The sequence below is a fragment of the Dermacentor albipictus genome, unplaced genomic scaffold, assembly GCF_038994185.2.
Source record: "Dermacentor albipictus isolate Rhodes 1998 colony unplaced genomic scaffold, USDA_Dalb.pri_finalv2 scaffold_63, whole genome shotgun sequence".
Classification (NCBI taxonomy): domain Eukaryota; kingdom Metazoa; phylum Arthropoda; class Arachnida; order Ixodida; family Ixodidae; genus Dermacentor; species Dermacentor albipictus.
In genome coordinates, this window is record NW_027225617.1 from 327,501 (window position 1) to 349,093 (window position 21,593).

Consider the following 21,593-nt stretch of genomic DNA (forward strand, 5'->3'; position numbering starts at 1 on the left):
AGTAGCCTAGCGCCTCGGCAGCGAAGTTCTGCGAACCGCGATGTGGCTTCGCCGTGACCGACTTTGCTTAACGGACATCGAGGGATGGGCTGCTCGCTGCAAGTCATGTAAATTCAACAGCGTCGACCGCGCACTGTTCAGCGCTGAGTGTGTGTTTGGTATGCTGTGCTTGAAACGAGTGGTGCAGTCGTGCAGCGGAGGTGTCGGAGAGGAGCAGAGTAGCTTAGGGGCTCCGTTTGCGCGTTCACAGACATGAGCTCCCGTCTTGGTCTCATTAATGGCTGTTGTGGGATTGTGGTGCGCTAGCTCCTTGTCTAGTATGAAGTTTACGACGCCAACGCAGAGCATGTTCACGTTTTTCCTCGCTATCTGTCATTTGCATGACGGCCGAGTTGAAAACGAGACGTATGTCCGTGTTCTTTGCGTTTGTGTGTTGTGATTTACTTTCTATTGTGGAAGTTCTGGGAGTCTTATTACGCAAGGAGTGCGAACGTAAACATTAACACGTGTGTGTATGAAATTTTGAATTACCTATAATACCCTTTACGACTAATAAGTGGGCTACACGGCCTGTGCGAATCAGCTACCGTATGTTGCGACGCTCTTCTGTGTGGTAGACTGATGCATGGTGCACGTTTATTTTTGTACTGTTGTAAAAACCATTTGTTTATTCATGCAATACAAATGTACGGCGTCTTTGCCGCAGTACATTTGCCGCAGTACATCAGCACGAATTAAAAACAAGGGTCCTTGTTTAGTTGAGCTGGCACGGCGCAAAGAGAAACTACGAACCATGTTTGAGGCATGAAATATGGGAAAGGCGGTGGTTTACAAATTATTGGCAACGCTGTTATTTAGGCCAAGGTTGTGATGGTTTCGCCACACATGGCTCATAACGTTCCATTTATTTTCTCTGAATCAGAAGTTATGCCTTTCACAGTCATTTTATGGTTGCGAGAAGGTTTGCGGATAACCGCAGTGTGACGCCCTGTAAAACCTGCATCTTCTGCAAAAATTTGTTATTGACTTACACTTACACTGCATAATTTATTGTTCGTTGATCACAACACATTTGCTGCTTCAACGAAATAGAATGAGGTGCCTCGCATAATTCACTGAGTAGACTGCCAAAAGGTTTTTTTATGCTGCATAATAAATTGGGAGAGCTGGACTGATTGTTTTAGAGCGCATTATTAGCATAAGCATTTCAAGCTTTCGATAGCAATTAGGGAGTGAGTGGTCCTCATTTCTTGCTAATATGAAATTTCTACCATTTTTGGTCCTCCTGAAGAAGCGGGTAAACTCAGTAAGCGTGTCATATACCGCCTCGAAAGACGCCGAAAATGGGGGCATATCAATTTTTATTTACCCTCTGGTTAACTGACACAATTTTCCTGTGTACTGCCCTTCAGCTTCCCCACATTTTCTCACAGTATATACTTGGTGAGTGATTTGATTTTTTTCTTAGAATAGTGTAAAAAAAAAAACATGCATATAAAGTTTTGAAGTGCTTTTACTTTTTATAAAAGCTTTGCTGTAATACACGATGGGAAATGATATGTTCAGACATTCTATACTTACGTGACAGCATCGTTGAACATATCGCCGAGGACGCCCACCGCGTTACCGCTGCGATAATTGAATATGCCGAGAGCAATTAATGTTTTCGAGTTGATGGCGTTTGTTGACACTTGTAGAGCCTTCAAATTCTGAAAAATCAAAATAAAATTGAAAGAAAAGACGAAATGATTGCGTGGGTCAGTGGTAAATCTAAAGAGCGAAAATGACAAGACAAACATACAATTGGTAATGATCGTTTCTTTTTTAGGCGTGTTTATTTCTTCTTTTTGCGTTTTTGGTTGACATAAAGAAATCAGTGGCATTTGATCACGAGGTTCCATGTTCGAGCGTGAGTTTAGGGTCGGGGAGGAGGGCAGGTGGACACGCATCTCTTCTAGCCCGGCCGCGGCTGTGCATGCATGCACATGTAGCTGTGCGCATATGCTGCCCGTAAGCGTTACCTGTGGCGGGTGCAAACGTGGAGCGAGCCGAGATGGCTGATGGCTGCATGTGCGTTGTGAACCCATGCGCCTAGGGCTGCTGGTCGCGTAATTTCACGTTTCGGAGACGTGCTGAAGCGAGAGGCAGCGGAAGAGTTTGCTTCTTTCTGTTTGCACTCATCCCGCCATTGTTTACACAGCGTGCGTTCGCGGTTATCGAGTGAGTTCGCCTGTGCCGGCGTGAAACCGTGTTTGCTAATTTGAATATTAAGGGAAATGTTTGCTCCAGTACGGTTGAAAACATACGGTTGAAAAAGGAACCTATTCTTTGCATAGTTGCCTAATGCATTTGTTTGTTCATCAATGGTTCGCTTTCGTGCGGATTGATGATCTTTCGTTCTTTTTTTTTAGCTACACTAGGACACTTAGCTTTCTTCAGGAAGCTAGTTGAAATGTCAGATTTCCTGACAGCTCGCAACCTTGGACGCTGTCTACAAGCAACACTTACTAAATGGCTAACGAGAGTGCAAAATTCTACATTCGCCTTTTGGTTTTAGGGTTACTGTATTCTTTGTGTTGTGGTTTGCGAATATTTGGATATGCCATAAGTAGTAAAATTAGAGCTCTTTAACGATCATGTCTTAAAACGAACCCTTGATGATACTGACAGATTTGGCGGTCTCTTCAAGTTCGCAGCCGCAGCCTAAGGTATGTGCATAAATTCACAGCTTTCAGTTAACACTCTTCTGTTTTTTTTTTGTGTGTGTGTGGTGGTGGTTAAACTTTCATTTCGAAAAGTATCGTGAAGGAGCGCAGAACACATTTATCACCTGTTTAAGCCGCATCCTCATATCGCATGGGAAGTGAATATCGGGATTGCTGTTTTCCTCTTTTGCTTATTTTCGCACTTGCTTTAATCCGGCAGCTACACTACGTGCCGTTCATTTTCTATGTTGTCTGTTTACGTAACCTATGCCATGCTTCATTCGCGATCCTTGACTTCTCTCACTCGGCTTTGTTACGCACATTGCTAACAACAACAACAACAACAACAACAACAACAACAACAACAACAACAACAACAACAACAACAACAACAACAACAACAACAACAACAACAACAACAACAACAACAACAACAACAACAACAACAACAACACCAACAACAACAACAACAAAAAACACCGACAAATACGATGCTCCCTATTGCGAAACTTGAGCGAAGCTCTACTCTATACGTGTTCTCGTTTCTCGTGTCCATATTTTGTATTATGATTATATAGGTAGGTGGTTTATAATAACAAGAAAATGCTGCCAGTAGCACGTATTGTTTCCATACTGACGAAGCACGCTACTGTGGCGCCATAGCGCAGGCATGGTCGGCGAAATGCCTGTCTTGCGCGGCACTGTGCTTTCTTTCTCACGGTTTCGTTCCACAAACGAAGAGAGCGGGCTCTCGGTCGCTGCAGAATCCTGCCGCCGGTGTCAGCGGCGACAACACCCAAGAAAGCGTCGCATCGAGCCTTGCCCATAGCCGCTCGCCATCGAATCTTTCAGGGGTGGCGATACCAGCCACACGCAGTGGCATACCGTAGTCCGACATGAGCAGCTGACGCCTCGAGCGAGCGAAGCACTCCCCACCTCATGACACCGTGGTGACGCAATAACGCGACGGCTAGTGATACTGGTCAAGTGGAGGTAGCGCACAGTGAACTGTTTGCTTGTCCACGTGACACGAAATCGCACTCACTGGCTCTCATATCGTGGAAAACTGGTCAGTGAAACAACAAAGGCCTAAAATTTACGATTTCTCGAAGTACGAAAGTTCAGAAACGTGTTACAATCGTGGAATATAGTTTTTTCTTTAAATTTGTGTGTTGAAACCGGGTGCTCGTTACAAACGAGGGTGCGTAAGACCGGAGTGTTAGTTGTACCAAGTACTCCAAAGGGTGATGTTCCTGCGGAAGCATTCACACGTATAGGTATTATGTAGTCATCCACTGCACGTGTGTTTTATTCTGTCCGTGAAGCGGACTTGATTAATGGGTATGGCTGGTTAACCAGAATTCTCATCCGACCAACGCCTGTCGAAACGCTTATTTTACGGAACAGAGCAACCGCACCGTCAAAAAGCATTAGAATGCGATGTGACACGCGGACCAGGAGTAACGATGCACTTACTGCTAGAATCACTTTCGCCTTGTCGTATAGACCCTTTACTTTTGTTGATGTGTGCAACACGTTCAACACGCCGTAGTGCTTGAGGTTGTTGTTCCTCGAATGATCTTGCAGGTTCTGTTCGGTCGTGGCGTTCATACTCGTCGGGGCCGAGTACCTAAGAATGAATGAACGTAGTCAAATGTTATACACTTTTCGTGGAGCGTTTTGCAGAGATCCTAAAGCATAGCGGTGGTTTCCACGGCGGAATGTAACAATAATTATGTACACTTTAGACGCCTGAGTAGGTTCGGTAGGCGCAGCCCTTTTTGCGAGCCCCTCCGAACTTTCTTCACTGTGTCTGTTGGCAGGGTGCTGCTGCTGCTGTCTTGCCGAATTGTTCACACTCAAAGTTGCCTACCTCCAAAGCAAATTTCCCCGTGATTCGGATAGAAAAAATTGCACATATTTCTCCAGATATAGGGAAAATGCAGGTGTTTAATGAGTTCTCTGTAAGATAAGGCCAGTTCGTGCTTTGCAAATACATTGCAGATTTTAGTTTTGATACTTATTTATGTATTCGTATGATGGGATTTATTCAATCAATGTTATTAAGCTAAAATGATGTAACCAGTGCAAGTTGCAATGCTGGCTACGGCAATTTATTCGTGGACAGCCTCGACATTGTCAAACGTAGGAGCGAAATTATTCGAATGTTAAAACACATGCACACATCAAGGAAAAATGCAATAAATGATAAAATTAATGAAGGCTCTACGGCCCGTTTGGAGGAATACGATCGCTCCCACCCGTGTGTCGCGTAAGATGTTGCAAAAAAAAAATTGGTTGAAGGCTTAGCGTGGTTAAGCCTGGAATATTGCGAAAGCAATAGCGTTGGCTGCGCCTTGCTTCGGCTGGTGTGGACATGGTTGCACTTTGGTAAAGTTATGGCTATACATCATCCGACATAGCGCAAGGCAGCGCGCCGACCACTGCGAGGAGCCGAACTGTAGTCTCATTTATCCTCTTAGCGTGACGTCACACCAGCCGGTGCCATCTCTCGTTAGCGCCGCAGCAGCGGCGCGCAAGGCTTCGCCTCCACCGTCGATGCCGCGAGCTGGGGCCCCATCTATCGGTCTGGCGTGACGTCACACCAGCGAGCGCCCCCTCTCGGTAGCGCCGCAGCAGCGGCACGCAAGGCTTCGCCTCCACCATCGATGCCGCAAGCTGGGGCCCCGCATCTCTCGGTTTGGCGTGACGTCACACGGTTACGTGACACAAAGCTGTGTAAGGAGGCGCCACGACCACTGATGGGCTGAAAGTGCGAGGAGTATTGCTTTCGCAATAAAAAAAAAACGTTTCAATGTTGGATAGATCGTTCATCGAAGTTGTACATGTCTTTTTCCATGAGATCCATGTGCCGTTGGATGGATGGATGGATACAGCTTTCTTGTACGTCCGGCAAGGTTTAACGCGACCCGGGCTCAGGTCTCCCACGGAGGAACGTCAAGGCCCTGCCTCACCGCGGCCTCACGGGCTTGCTGGACTGCCCACGTCTGGATTCCGAGGTCTGAGCTGCGCAGAGCGGCGGCCCACCTCGACGACAGGGTCTCCGGAGTAACTGCCATCCCTCCTATAACTACATTGCACTCCCACAGCATGTGTTTGAGTGTTGCTGGTCCTTCTTGGCACAATTTGCACGTGTCGTCCTGATGCTTATCTGGGAAGATACGTTTGAGACGGAATGGATTAGGGAACGTGTTTGTCTGGAGTTGTCGCCAGGCGACGGCCTGCCTCCTGTTCAATTTAGGACTCGGCGGTGGGTATATTTTTCTGGCGTTCAAATATGCACTGGTGATGTTGTTGTATCTTGTGAGCCTGTCCCGTTCTGCTCGAGAAGCGTTCGCTATCGTGCAAGAGGCGTTGCCCTGTTTGGCGCGGCGGGTCATGTCTCGCGCCGTCCGGTGCGCCGTCTTGTTTAGGTTCGGGAGCGCGTCGCCATCCGTGGGGACGTGCGCGGGGAACCATATGATCCTCGAGCTCGCGGTTTTGGATCTGCCCGCTTTGGCCAGAATGGGCATGGCTTCCTTGGAAATTCGACCTTTGGCATAATTCTTTACTGCCGTTTGCGAGTCACTTAGTACGACTTCGCATTCCTGTTCTGTGAGGGTCAACGCAATCGCTACTTCCTCCGATATTTCTGAGTGTTTAGTGTATACACTGCATGTGGTTCTGACTTTTGATTCTGCGTCTATGACTACGGCGGCGTATGTTTGGCCGTTCGCATATTCGGCTGCGTCGACAAAGCGCGCGTTTCTGTCCCTGCCGAATGAACGGAGCAGAGCCTCGGCTCTTTCCTTTCGTCTACTTCGGTTGTAATCGGGGTGCACGTTTCTTGGGGTGGTTGCCACCGTAATGGTCTCTCTGATTTTGTTGGGGATTTGCATATTCTGGCCGTGCTGGTTGTGGTACGTTTTGTCGAGCGTGTTCATAATGTGTCTTCCCGTCGTGGTGGTCGAGAGGCGTTCGAGCTGCGAGCTGCGAGATGCGTTGTGCTTCGGCTATTTCTTTTATGGTGTTGTACATGCCCAGCTGAGTCAGGAGCTCGGTGCTCGTCGATTCCGGTAGGCCCAGGGCTATCTTGTACGTTTTCCTTATGAGCGTGTTAATCTTGTTCTTTTCCGCGACGTGCCAGTTGTGGTAGGCGGCTACATAGACGATGTGGCTGACAACGAATGAGTGGATCAGTCGAATGACGTTGTCTTCCTTCATGCCCGCGTGTCTATTGGTTATTCTCTTTATGAGTCTCGTGGCGCTGATGACTTTGCCTTCGATCTTCCTCACGGTTTCACCGTTAGCTCCGTTGGCCTCAATGATCATTCCGAGGATTTTGATCTTGTTTACTTTGGGGATTGCGTTTCCGTCTTGGGTGTACAGGCCGATTTCCTCGTACTCCCGGGGTCCTGTGTAGCTCTTTGGTGGCATGCCTTTGCGCGTGGGCTGGTAAAGGAGTAGTTCGGACTTGCTCGGGGAGCATTTGAGGCCCGTTCCTTGCAGGTACTCTTCCACTTTGTTAATGGCCGTTTGTAATGCGTGTTCAATTTGCCCATCATTGCCGCGGTCTGCCCATATCGTTATATCGTCTGCGTATATAGCGTGGTGGATTCCTTCGATTTCGCGTAGTGTGCTGGGGAGACCCAGCATGACTAAGTTGAAAAGGAGCGGAGACATAACTGAGCCCTGGGGGATACCTGCACTTCCCTGGGCTCTTTCTTCAGACTCGAGGTCGCCAACCGTGAGGGTGTCTTTGCGATCGTTTAGAAAGTCCCTCACGTAGTTGTAGGACGTTTCCCCAGCTTCAGATTAGACACTTGTTTAAGGATCGACTCGTGAGCGACGTTGTCGAATACTTTCTCCAGGTCTAGTCCTAGGATGGCTGTGGTGTTTCTTGTCTTGTCGTCAAGGATCTGGTTTAGTTGTAACATGACGTCCTGTGTGGACAGGCGGGATCGGAAGCCTATCAGGGTGTGGGGGTAGGCTTCCGTCTCTTCTAGATGGCTGTTGATACGGTTCAGGAAGGCGTGTTCCAAGACCTTACCCATGCACGACGTGAGAGAGATTGGGTGTAGGTTCTCTAAACTCAACGGCTTTCCGTGCTTGGGTATGAGGATAGCCTTGGACCTCTTCCACTGCTCCGAGATGCGGCCTTCTCTCCAGCACTTGTTCATATATCCCGTGAGTTTGGTAACAGATTTGTCGTCCAGGTTTTTGAGCGTTTTGTTGTTAACCCTGTCCGGTCCTGCGGCTGACTTGCTGTTGAGTCCTTGGAGTGCCATTCTGATTTCTGCCTCACTGAAGTTTTCATCTAACTTGGGACTAGGACTGCCAGAGTACCGGCCGTGCTCGACCGTCGGTCGTTGCGGGAGGTATTTGTCGCAGAGTTTCATGACGATTTGCTTCTCGCTCGCCGCTCCTTTTTCATTGTGCAGAAGTCTCTGCATGTCAGCTCTTTGCTTGGATTTGCACTGGGTTTCGCCCAGCAGGTGCCTCAGCAGTCGCCACGTATTTCCGTTGTGGAGTTGGCTATCCGCGGCATTGCAGACTTCGTCCCACTGTTGCTTGCTCAAGGTGTTGCAGTGCTCTTCGATTTGTTTGTTTAAGTCGGCTATCTTTTTTCTCAGCTTTCGATTGAACCGCTGGCCTTGCCATCGGGTTTGCATGGATTTCTTGGCTTCCCAGAGGTGGGCGAGGCGACTGTCCATCTTCTCCGTCAGGAAATCGGGAGTGATGGTTTGCGTGGCCTCCCCGACATCCCTGGTCAAGTCTGCGATCCATCTGTCAATGTCACCGATTGGCTGGTCGTCTTGCCTGATATCCCGGTGCTTGCGGAACTTGTCCCAGTCTGTCCATTTGAAGCTTTTGACTGGGAGGGTGGTTCCCGCTCGGGGGTTCGTGATCTCGATGATCATGTGGTCGCTACCTAGGTCTTCTAGGGTGTTTCTCTAGATAGCCCTCTCGATGTTTTTGACTATTGTTAAGTCCGGTGTGGTATCTCTTGCAACCGAATCGCCAATACGCGTTGGGGCGCTGGAATCCGTGATGAGCGTGTATCCCAAGTCTTGCGAGTCCTGCCATAACTGTTTGCCCTTGGTTGTGGTGTGGCCGTATCCCCAGGCATGGCACTGCGCGTTGAAATCCCCACCCACTATTAGCGGGTTCAGGCCGGCGAGCTCGGCTGCCTTTGTGAGCAGGGAGAGAAAACGCTGCCGTCTTTTGGATGGGCTACTGTATATGCTCAATACGAAGGTGCTATTCTTTTGCGTTCTGTTAGGAATAATTTCTATCATTATATGCTCGGCCTGCGGGCCTGTAATCTCATGTTTAATGGGAGCTAGACCCTTTCTGATTAGTGTGGCGATGCCCCTATCGTTTTGGAATTTAGGCACGAGGGCGTGGTAGCCCGGGATGTTGGCCGACGCGCCCACGGTTTCTTGTAGCATTATCACATAGGGTTTGGGTTGGATGTTTCTTACGTATTCTTGTAGTTGGTGCATAGAAACATCTTAACCGTGGTCTCCTAACAAATCTTGCTTGGCATCAAGGGTCGCCTGCAAGGTTGCTGCTTCCAGTTTTTTCTTTGTCTTTGCCTTGACAAGGTTAATTTGAAAGGAAACTCTCTGCACGGTAGCGCTTCAATGAGGGGGGCACAAGAGTGCTCACGAAGTCACTCAGTGTTGGAAACATGGGGACACGTCACCTTGAGTGGTTTGTGGCACGTACTTCCGAAAGTGTTCCACACTCACATCTGCAGCCAAACCTGGGTCTGCGTTTTCGAGATGCCTCAATTAGTTGTCGAGCTTGTTGATGTTCTCTGCCGTAAACAATCAGGGCAACGAAGAAACAAGAGGAGCAATCGACGCAACACGTATCTACCACAGAGCGGTGATCGATTGCCTACAGCCGCGTCATCTATGAATTGACTAGCGGAAATCTTTTGATGATTTGACTTCGCCTTCAATATAAAATTCAAAACATTTAAGGCGGAAGTTGCGCACAGCTGTAGTGTGCGCTTCAAGAGGCTTAGATAGCTCTGACGTTACCATGCCACCAAAGTAGACTTCCTCGAGTGGGACGAAGTTAGTTCGGTCTGTGTAACGCAATCGATCGAGCAGCGTGTCACGGATGTATGCAATTGTTTTAAAGATAGTAGAAATGCGGTCACTCAGCTTGTGGATCCTCGCTCTTTCCGCCCTGCATTTCCTCGTTCAGCGTTGTGAAGAGCGGGTGAACATATTGGTGTAAATACAGGTATAGAACTTAGTTGTCGGGCCTTTCATTTTGGCGAGTATAGAATCCACGGATAAGGGTCGGTCCGCACGACTCGGTCGTACCGACCGACTCTTAGGCCATGGTCGCAGGACCATGGCCTAAGAGTCCATGCCTTGGTCCAGCGACCATGGCCATGGTCGCTGGACGAAGGCGATGTCCTGCGGACCATCGGGCGCCCGGTGAAGAAGCCCAAGTGGTGAATCCGAAGCCATCCACCATGGCGTGATCATTTCACCTCTTGCTCTTTCTTACGAAAACGCCTATTTTACATTTTAATGCTGTTGCGGGAAGTTTTCCTTCCCTTCAGCAATTTTCTCTTTGAAGGCGATTGAATTTTTCTGGTAGCTTCTATAGTGGCTAGAAAGAGAAGCCTTATCAGTGAGTTGGCAGTGATAAAGGTTTCGTCTAAACCTGTACGCATGCTAAAGCCGCTAAACTACCGCTGCGTACAGCACGCCTCAAATTGGATATTTCTCGGTGCCAGGTGTTTCCCGTTTTCCAATTTACAAAATGCAGCAGTTCTTATCAGCTGCACTGCTTTTTTGACATAGCGAGATAACTAAAAATCACTAACCGGATATCGAATCCGATGCCACCGGAAGTCTTTGTGAGGTTCTTCATTACCAGCTTGAACGTTGCCCAGCTTTCTTCAGTTTCGATGCCGTGCAAGATGCCATGAACCACCGCGACGTTGGTGTAGTAGATGGAGTCGCACAGCCCGTCAGTCGGGATCATTTCGGGGAAGATGGCCTTTCCCCCCACCGTGCAGACGAGCTCGTCTACAGAGACTGCAAACAGGGCGTGAAGAAGGGGTTCGGGCGGGAAAGAGAAGTGCCTAACCTGCTTCATCCGACATTCTCGGTCGATGTAGATCTAGTTGAAAAAAGATTAAACACCGCGTGAACCTCTGAATGCAGATTGTTACTTGGAACGAAATTTGCTTCCTCGTTTTGCGGTGTCCGTGTGATATTCAAGAATATTGCCGTGACATCCTAAGCTCTATTTTCACAGCGTTTCGTGGAGCATATCGAAAAATGTAAAGCAACTAGGAACTACTTTGTTCACATTATGAATAAGCAACCCTTTTTGTTGCCAGTAATTCTGCAATACTAAACATGAATCACTGTTATTTGTGTACAGACTATTAATTATATCCCTAGGATTTACTTTTTGCACATTGGGTATAAGTGACCCTTTCTTTTTGCCACTATATACTAAATGTGATTCACTGTTATTTGTGTATAAACTATTAACTATATCCCACCCCCTACATTATTCGACTCGCCCTCCTGCTCATAATACGTAAGAGTAATAAATTGCAGAAACGGTGATAATCAAGAGCATGTTTCAGTTTTAAAGCTCTGTACTGCAAGTGACGCGGCTTGTGTCTAGTACGATCAATGGTGCTGTGTGGCAAGACCGAAACTGATGCGTGCAGCTTCGCAGAAACACATATTTAGTCTGTTTTCAAATTGTTAAGGACTAACCAGCTGTGGCCACCCAGCGACTGTTGGAAGGATAGAAGAAACACTTGGTTGTGCGAAGTCGTCCGTTCGTCGGATTTTGACTGGAATTTTTGAAGTGAGAGAGGTTTGTGCCGAAACTGCTCACACCTGAGCAAAATGCGCGGCGAAAATAATGCTGTGTGAAAAGCGAGAACATTAGACGACAGGCATGAATTCTTGCAAATGCTCGTCGTGGGCAACTGAACTTCGATTTACGAATGTGACATCGAATCGATGCCGCAGAGCAAGGACTGGAAAAATAAAAATGAGTCATAGCCGATAAAACATATATATCATCATCATCATCATCATCATCATCATCCTAGGTACGCCAACTGCAGGGCAAAGGCCTCTCCCATACTTCTCCAACAACCCCGGTCATGTACTAATTGTAGCCATGTCGTCCCTGCAAACTTCTTAATCTCATCCGCCCACCTAACTTTCTGCCACCCCCTGCTACACTTCCCTTCCCTTGGAAACCAGTCTGTAACCCTTAATGACCATCGGTTATCTTCCTTCCTCATTACATGTCCTGCCCATGCCCATTTCTTTTTCTTGATTTCAACTAAGATGCCATTCACTCGCGTTTGTTCCCTCACCCAATGTGCTCTTTTCTTATCCCTTAACGTTACACCCATCACTCTTCTTTCCATAGCTCGTTGCGTCGTCCTCAATTTAAGTAGAACCCTTTTCGTAAGCCTCCAGGTTTCTGCCCCTTAGGTGAGCACTGGTAAGACAGCGCTATTATATACTTTTCTCTTGAGGGATAATGGCAACCTGCTGTTCATGATCTGAGAATGCCTGCCAAACACACCCCAGCCCATTGTTATTCTTCTGATTATTTCCGTTTCATGATCCGGATCCGTCGTCACTACCTGCCCTAAGTAGATGTATTCCCTTACCACTTCCAGTGCCTCACTACTTATTGTAATTGCTGTTCTCTTCCGAGACTGTTAACATACCTTAGTTTTCTGCAGATTAATTTTTAGACCCAGCCTTCTGTTTTTCCTCTCCAGGTCAGTGAGCGTGCATTGCAATTGGTCCCCTGAGTTACTAAGCAAGGCAAAATCAGTGAATCGTAAATTATTAAGGTATTCTCCATTACCTTTTATCCCCAATTCTTCCCAATCGAAGTCTCTGAATACTTCCTGTAAACACGCTGTGAATAGCATTGGAGAGATCGTGTCTCCCTGCCTGACGGCGTTCTTTATGGGGGTTTTGTTGCTTTTTTTATAGAGGATTACTGTGGCTGTGGCGCCGCTGTAGATCTCTTTCAGTATTTTTACATACGGCTCGTCTACACCTTGATTCCGTAATGCCTCTATGACTGCTGAGGTTTCGTCTGAATCAAACGCTTTCTCGTAATCAATGAAAGCTATATATATGGGTTGGTTAAATTCCGCACATTTCTCTATCACTTTATTGATAGTGTGTTCACTCATAGTGACAAGGCCTTTAGCCTAAGAATCAGTCGTGTTGGTAGTGTGTATACGGTCTATTGTTGAGTAGCCTTTACGAAACCCTGCCTGGTCCTCTGGTTGACAGAAGTCTAAGGTGTTTCTGTTTCTATTTGCGATTACCTTAGTACATAATTTGTAGACAATGGACAGTAAGCTGATCGTTCTATAATTTTTCAAGTTTCTGGTGTCCCCTTTCTTATGGATTATGTTGGAGTTCTTCGAAAATTCCGTTACGCTCGAGGTCACGAGGCATTTCGTATAGAGGGTGGCCAGTTTTTCTAGAACAATCTGCTCACCATCCATAAAGAAATATGCTGTTACCTTATCCTCCCTAGCTGCCTCTCCTCCTTGCATAGCTCCCAAGGCTTTCTTTACTTCTTCCGGCTTTACTTGTGGGATGTCAAATTCCTCAAGACTATTCCGTCTTCCATTACCGTCGTGGGTGTCATTGGCACATTGCAAATCTCTATAGAACTCCTTAGCCGCTTGAGCTATCTTATCCATATTAGCAATGATATTGCCGGCATTGTCTTTTAACGTACACATCTGATTCTTGCCAATTCCTAGTTTTTTCTTCACTGCTTTTAGGCTGCCTCTGTTCCTGAGAACATGTTCAATTCTATCCATATTATACTTCCTTACTTAAGCTGCCTTACGCTTGTTGATTAGCTTCGAACGTTCTGCCAGTTCTATTCTGGCTGTAGGTATAGAGGCTTTCATATATTGGCGTTTCTTAATCAGATCTTTCGTCTCCTGTATTAGCTTACCGTTATACTGGACATAGTACAGTCTGAAGAAGTGGGCCGATCCCGAAGGTTGTGGCGTCAAAATTATGTGGGCCGCTCCGGTGGGTATGTACTGTCTAAAAATGGACCCCCCATCCCGAAGGTAATGCAGCTTAAATATGTGCGCTTTTAGCGTGGTTTACGTGCAATTTAATGATGTTGGAAGATCCCGAAGATTTCGTAGTGGAAAAAGTTTAAGCAGACATACGATCCTTCTACTTCCTTCAAAAGAGGCCTAACGTGAAACAGTGCCGTGCACAGTGACACCGCCCCAGCCTCACGCCTAACTCCCCAAGGAGGATATTTTGTATCTGCGTCATTTGAATGTTATATTGCCTGGTAAATTTGCTTTTTTTAATTTCAGAGCTGTGTAGCCACTTTCAATGTTCAGCCGTGCTTTTGGCTAACATGAACATAGCATCGAATAGTAGTGCCGTAGCAATATATATTTAAACGGGAGTCTTCTCGTCAACGCTTACGCCATGTTAAAAGCATTTAAGCTCATGTAGGTAAGAAGACTCCCTAGATTGGTGCCGAATGGAGCACCGGACTGCGTAAAAGGGGTAAAGTTTACGATGCCAGGTCTTACATGCTTTCGTAGTTGTCGTAGGAGTTGTCGTGGGCCGTGGAGTAGGCGTTGGAGTGGCCTTTGGTGTCGGTGGTATAAAGGGAGGTGGTGTCGGTGGCGGAATGGGAGGTGGTGCCACACGTGGTATAGGAGCCGGCGTAGGTGTTCCAGTAGGCGTTGGAGTTGGGGTTGGAGTAGGACTGAGTACTGCAGCTGGGCCAATAACTGGTGGGGCTCCGGTTGCTTGCTCAGGTGTTATTGGACCAGCAGACGTTGTTCCTGAAGAAATTACCTTTTATTCGAAACCTTTCGGACAGCAAAGAGAGGAATTAGACGGACTTAGGTACATAAGGGTTAAATTTCAGATTTGCTACATGTGAGCATAGCGCGAGTTAGTTAAAGGTAATCAGTAATTTTAAGGAGGAACCTGGGGATATGGGGATTTTTCTCGCGAGCAACAACTACTGCTTTAGATAATCTACCTGACTGACCGAGTTGCAGTGCTTAACACAGGTGGCAAGATATAACTCAGTAATTTGGAAAAAAAAAGACCTGTGGTATATGCAGTATGTCACCGCTATCTTGCCCTGAGTTTAAAAAGAAAGGAAAGCTTTTCATGACAATGGAAATAACTGCATCGTTTTGGTGTCCTTCGTCATTATTATTACATTTCCATCAAACATGATAACAGTTTTGGTGTTTGATCGCCTTCGAAAAGACCAATTTCGATTGCTTTCGACACGCTCTATATTGAGCGGCTTTTCTGTCCTCGCTTTAAAAAAAAGCCTACGAAATAATAAATTGTATTACGTTACAAAACGTGGGCGCGCAGCGACGACAATGTTATTTAATGAGCTGAGTACGAAAGTAAACATGCTGCCTCTACAGCATCAGCCATCACATCGCATCGCGTTTGGGATTGTTTTAAATTACGTGGCGTGCGCTGGCTACTCATCGTCGAAAAATAACGCGCACGCATGAACACGATCACGGCAAAGCGATAACAAGCGTGAAGGAGCAAACAAGTTAGCTAGAGCTATATTATACTGCGTACCATTCCTTGCCTAATTCTTGGGACTTTGCGGCAGGTACCTGGTTGCTAGTTAGGTTCTTGCCTTGCCTTGGTAATAAAAAATGAATATGTGACCACCGTTGGAATGCAACCTCGTTCTTCTAGCAGAACCAGGTGCACTAACCATCGGGCAACGCTCGCTTTTTTCTTTCTTACCTTGTTCGGAAAAGTACGTGCATACGTACAAAGCAGGGAATTCAGTGCTGAAAAATGTAATAAATCGTCTCGCTAGACTACTAATCTCAACAATTTCATAGAGGTCATGAGACACCAAACTGACGAGTTGCTGAAATCACTGTGGCTAACCAATGATTTACTTTAGGGTATCCTGCATACATGAAAGACTTTGAATTAGACATCGACTTTGTAGTTTTTTTATCTACGCCGGTATGTATACCATCCATACACGTTTCCCACGTGGTGCATAAAAAGAAAAGCATTATCATGCAATGTCATGCGTCAGTGTATGACGAGAAACTTGTATCGAAAGGCCTTAACGCAATTTTTTTCTAAGGTGAAAGCTTTAATAATGGTATTGGTACAGAAAGTCATGTGAGGTCGCCTTGCGCAGATACGCGCTCGTGCTACTGCTCGCGCGTTCGTCGTTGTTTTCTTCCACAGCTTGCTCATATGCCGCTCATCACGCGAAAAATAAAGGGAAAGTGTTAAAATAAAGGCATGGATAGAGTTAGTTCAGGCACTCAGACCCATGACATTCGGTGGGAGTCGAGCCCTGGTGCTTATGTGGAAGTCGAATCCGTGACGTTTAGTGATAAGGCCAATATAATTAGGACACAGGTAATAAGTATAGACTTTATTAGGGCACTAGAACCCGCGGTCTTTGCCGAGAGTCGCATTCTTGGCCTTTGGTGATAGTCGACTTCACTTCCTTTGACGTTAATTAGGGCGAACTTGATCAAGGCACAGTTCATTAACGTAGTGTGGTTTCTCCCTCATCAGAACATGAATTGTCATCGCTGGTGCAGTATCCGGCCACTCCCTCCCAAATTACTCAGTGGATCAACCAATGGCCCTCAGTCCCCAGCCGCTGTAGAGCACGTCACCAAGGCGGCGGTCAGATCTGTAACGCAACCAAAGCTGCTAAGGTTCTCTAGACTCGGACAGGCCGCCAATGGAAACTGACCATGGCAGCGCCTAACACCCGAACTTTCTCGAGTGAAGCTAGTGTGGAACTATCGGACATTATTGGGTATGTCATCGGTCTTCGTGAGGTTAGAAGAACTGGTGAGGTTTGAAGAACTGGCAATAGCCATGTCCGTTTCTATAGAGGACTTCGAGGTAAGAAGCAGTACGGAGTACGATTCCTAATCCATGAAGATATAGCGGGCAACATTGACGAATTTACAGCAATAATCAGCGAGTATCGGTAGACGTAATAAAACCTTATGTTCTTCACCGAATGAAACAAGCTGCACCGGGTAGTTCGTTCTTTTTTAGTGTTTCCACGGTATACAGGGTGCCACATAATTACTGGCACACATCTTGATCGATAATTTCGGATTTTATTATGCGAAGCATACTAGCCGCACAACCACGCTCTTCCTTGCTGCGCCGCGCGCGGCCGCGTAGCTACCATTGAGGGTATGAGCCAGTGTTCATTGCTGCACGTCTCATATGTGGGTCTATTCTCTTTTATGTTTGCTATGTTTGTTATTAATTTGATTCTAATATGCGAAGCATACTAGCCGCACAACCACGCGGCCGCGTAGCTACCATATGACGTCATAACAGCTGCAAAAGCGGAGGCTGAACTCGTGCGCTCGCTTGCGGCCGCGTAGCTACATAGCCGGGTCTCAGCTAGTGCGCTCGCCTGCATGAGTTGTTTCTTCGCCTAGCCGAACCAAATATAGCTAAGCAACAGCAGTTCACCAGGCTAAGCAGTCGTTCAACAAATAAAATAAAGGCTAGTATGCTTCGCATCCTGGCCTTAACCTTAGCTAAGCCACAGCCATTTCTTTAAACATATCTTCACATCGTTTCGTCAACCATTGTTTATATCTGCCATATTTCGAGTGTTTCATATCGAAGCTGCATATAACTAGCATCCCGGCATTTCTCCGAATTCGTCGAGAGAAAACTGAACCAATCAGAGCAGAAGGCTCGCTCCGCATGTTCCACTGGGTTATCTGCAGTACCACCAGCTTGCGCTCACCTCCGTGCATCCGCGGCAGCGGCGATGCCGGCCGTGCACAAGAAAGAAAAAGAACCTGAATGCTCGCCTTCGCGCATAGCGTTCCCCGCAAGTGCTTCCCGGTAAAAACTACGCTCACATAAGCTGCCTTTGCTGGGAAGCTCTAACTGTGGCACACGAAGCAGGTATTGATGCCCCTACATTTTCGTATGTATAAAGGAACCCGCCTAGCAAATGATTTAATTTGTGTTGTCATAGCGTTATGGGGTGGCCAGGCATACTTAGGACTCCAGAAGAGCGGTGCGAAAACGAGTGACAACAGCAACAGCAATGTCAACATGCACAACGGCGTTTTTCTCAGGCTCGGCAGGACTACTACCATGGCTACGTCACATTGGCCTATTGCATCAGGTGATACCGCAGGTTCGCTGGCCAGCGACCTTCACAGAATGGATTTGAGCCCATTTTTTGTTTTGGTTTATTTATTTTTCGGAGAATGCAACGCCTTCCTTTACTCCCATCCGCAATGTCGTCATTGAATGATGCCGGGCACTCTTTCTGAGGTCGAAAAAAGATTCTAACAATTCACCGCAAGGTTCCCCATTGCGCTCTCAAACGTGGCCCTCATAACGACATAACCCGCAATGGTCATCCTGTCTCCACTGCTTACAATAACACAATTGTCATCAAGACAATCGAATACCAACAGCGGAGAATCATCAAACTCTGGCCTTGGAGCTCAGCGTGTGTTGCAACAATGAGATAAGCGCTGCCTAAGGATCTGAATTTTCCTACTTTAAGCTCCGGAGAAGACTTGGACTGACAGAGGTACAAAGAAAGTGTAGATGGGGAATATATGGGCTGCTGTTGGCACCGGCCGCGAATGGAGAACACTTGGTAGCTCTTTTTATCGATGAGAAAACGGTCACGTTAGAGGGCTGTAGCGACAGTCAGAACAGCTGTGTACTTGTCCCGACGTCAGAGCTCGCAGGTGCAATGAGATGAACAGTTTTAAGGAACTCGCGTGCGGTGACTGTCGTGGTTTGAGCTGAGTTGAACAGCTGGCTGCATTCCTCTTGTCTTTGTGGCGAAAGATGCGATGATTCACGCTCACACACACTTTAAAGATATTGTAGAGACCTGCTTCGCTGACCCTCATCCTTGCCCAACCTTTGGGCAGTAGCATTTTTTTTTACATCGCAGAAGGACAGCTCCCCAGTACAGCAATCGAAGCGTAAGTGACACCAAAGTACTGAGGTGTATGTATTTATGAGGTTTGTGCACTCAATTTGTAAATACTTTCTATGTGGCAGTTAGCTGAATGAATGCCGGCATTCATTTGAAACGCCAGAGATGAAGTATTGCTGATATAAACTCCATACCAGATGAGCGTGAAGTTGTAGAAGCGGGAACCGGCACAGAGGCGGGCACCGGATAAAAAAAGAGGCATGTACATTTTCAAGAGGCTTTTGTCTCGGCTCCCTCTACCGTTGTATGGTGGTTAATAACTGGTAAAGGAACTATTCAGAACATTCTTATACCTGCCTCAGGAAGGGCTGGTGAACTACCTGCTGTAGATGGGAATCCATCAAACCTTGGCGCTTTCAGCTGCCTCAGCTGTTTTAACTAGGGACAATGCTTCTTAGCCTTGTTTGTTTAAAGACATTTTAAGTACTCTTTCATGTTCATGTTAAACATCTGCATTGACCATCGTTGACGCGAGCAGTTAAGCTGCCTTCTTTTTACGGTTTCTTTGGACAACTGCTTTCAGAAAGACTTGTGCCAGTTTATACTGCATCGCGTTCTTACAAAGAATGCCAAAGTCTTTGTCAGCGTCTTTGTAGGGTAAAATCGCTCATTTATATCGTTCGCGTATAATATTTCGGTCGCCGTAGGGGTACGTCGTGCTGTTTTATCTACAGGTGAAATGATCTTTCTTTTTTAATCTAGCTGGGCTAAATATCTAAAAATGACTTTACCTGACAGTTTCATTTTTGCGCGAATTTGTTTTGTCAGTGGCTGTTTTTCCCTTTACTAGTGCAAGTTACAAGTATTTAGACCAACTGCCATTCAATGGATATGCGTCTAAGTATTTTTGCTTGTTTTTCTTTCCTTCATCTAAATAGAAAAAAATTTAAAGCGCAAGATGACGAACACTCACCGGGCATCCGAGCTGTATGTGGTGGCAATGGCACAGCTGGTGGCAGCGAGCCCCCTCCACTTCCTCCTCCACCTCCACCACCTTCACCACCGCCGCCACCAAAAATGTCCGCTTCTTCCGGCTCTTCAGCTGCACACAGAGGGAAAATGTGAAGTCAACGAACGGTATGAACCCTATCTTTGAACCCTATCTTTGTCGAGTCCTCGTTGAGTGTAATGCTACGAACTGTACTACAAAAAAAAAAAACCATCCAACACGTTTCAATTTTCGCTACGTCTAAGGCAGATGGGAAGAGTAGCAGCAAAGTATATGGTTGGGTGAGTTGTGTAATGCTGTTAGTTGAAAGAGCGCACGCGGTATTAAAGACACGGGAGGAAGTATAAGCAACAATTGGTTGTCCTGGTAAGTCAAGGGACAAGTACGCTGGTAAATTGCTTGTCCTCAAAAGACGCGGGACAGGTGCACGGGGCAATTTTTTGTCCTCGAAAGACACGGCACACGTAGGTGGTATAATCTCTTGTCCTGTATACGCTTTCTCTTTCCACATCTTTCGGCCTATGTGTGCTGCTTGAAATATGATTGCAGACGATACGCGTATTTACGTTATTTTGTGGCCATCATGTCCGTCGTTCATTAAAAAGGAGCTTCAGCTCGTAGCCAACGCCAATTTTATCTTTTTTTTTTGCTGAGACAGAAGAAAAACTCATAAATTGTTTTATTAGAGAACCACTAGATCGATTTCAATGAAATTTGATGCAATTTAGAGAGAGACATAAATTATGGCTGCTCGTCATGCGCCTTATTCTGGACCAGAAACAAGTACTGCATTTATGTAGAATGCACCTGTTGTATGTAGCCGAAAGAAAATAATTGAATGCACAGCTTACGTGAGATTGTTACAATGTTAACGAGGGTTTTTCAAAACTCCTAATCACGAAATATGGGCACAGTACAGAGCGGTGCATAATATATTAAATTTGTAAGTTCTAAATGTAATCTTCCACAGAATTTGCGCAAGTGTGATGCGAGTTTTTTTCTCTCCGAGTTGGAATTGTAATCATCATAATAGAGTTGTCTTAAATTTTAAAAATTTTCTATAGTGTTTTCTAAACTAGCGACAGCCTAAAAAAGAAGTTGGGAGGCGATTGAACCTCCATGTGAAGTTCATGAAAGACTGCCTTCGTGAGCGAGTTCCGGGTGAAATAGGAGTGGAGTCACTGCTCATGGCACTCTATCACGTCACCGCTAGACCGAAAAGACTAGGAGGGGTTTTGGACGGTCATATTCTTTTTTGCAGCAGTATCTTAGGGATGGGCCTTAAGTTGGACGTATGACGATGTGTCAGTTATTTTAAATAATTTCCGGAGATCTGCATAAGAAAACAGGGACTGCAGTATGATGCACTCTGTTGTAGGAGAACAGCGTCCGTTGGGTAATGGCATCAATATGCGGCTTCTGCGCTAGAGGTCTGCTGTTGAAATCTGGCCGTCGGGCAATTTTATTAATTAATATATTTGAAGCTGGCAGTTTGGTTCGAAGGGCGAAACATTGACAGAAGGAAGGCGCCGTTTCACGCGAAAGGCGAATAATCGATTGCGATAGCGAATTAGTAGGCAGCTGTCTGAAGTAAGGATAGTAGCTTTATTGACTGTGTAAGCTTGGGAACAATCGCTGCCTAAATGATCTAACAAGCATGGCGTTATCACGAACTAGCAAACATGATCACATCGCACTCGATGGGCGCGGACACTCGCTATGAAAACGCTGGTGTGAGCAAAAGTGGCAGCTGTAGAGAGTGAACTGACCTTCTCGCGGTGTCTCACTCCAACGCAAGAGCTAGCGCGCTCAAAGGTGCGTAGTACGCACTTCTCGGCGGAGTCGAACCTCCACTCCCCCCCCCCCCC

At 46.5% G+C, this 21,593-nt stretch overlaps 1 protein-coding gene and 1 long non-coding RNA gene across 4 annotated transcripts in view; one reads left to right on the forward strand and one right to left on the reverse strand.

The window, feature by feature from the left end:
• LOC139053063 (uncharacterized) overlaps positions 1 to 21,593 on the forward strand; it is a 407,344-nt gene that overhangs the window by 226,798 nt on the left and 158,953 nt on the right. The window contains exon 5 of the long non-coding RNA XR_011510185.1: positions 19,655 to 19,853. This is a non-coding gene — a long non-coding RNA (uncharacterized lncRNA). The remainder of the gene's footprint in view (positions 1 to 19,654; positions 19,854 to 21,593) is intronic.
• The window catches only part of LOC139053060 (uncharacterized), a 57,172-nt gene that overhangs the window by 22,000 nt on the left and 13,579 nt on the right, over positions 1 to 21,593 (reverse strand). For all 3 annotated transcript variants that reach the window (XM_070530197.1, XM_070530198.1, XM_070530199.1), the window contains exons 7-11: positions 19,690 to 19,818; positions 14,326 to 14,583; positions 10,561 to 10,774; positions 4,182 to 4,335; positions 1,582 to 1,709 (exon numbers count right to left, since the gene is read on the reverse strand). In XM_070530197.1, the coding sequence (XP_070386298.1) occupies positions 1,582 to 1,709; positions 4,182 to 4,335; positions 10,561 to 10,774; positions 14,326 to 14,583; positions 19,690 to 19,818 (883 nt within the window). The remainder of the gene's footprint in view (positions 1 to 1,581; positions 1,710 to 4,181; positions 4,336 to 10,560; positions 10,775 to 14,325; positions 14,584 to 19,689; positions 19,819 to 21,593) is intronic.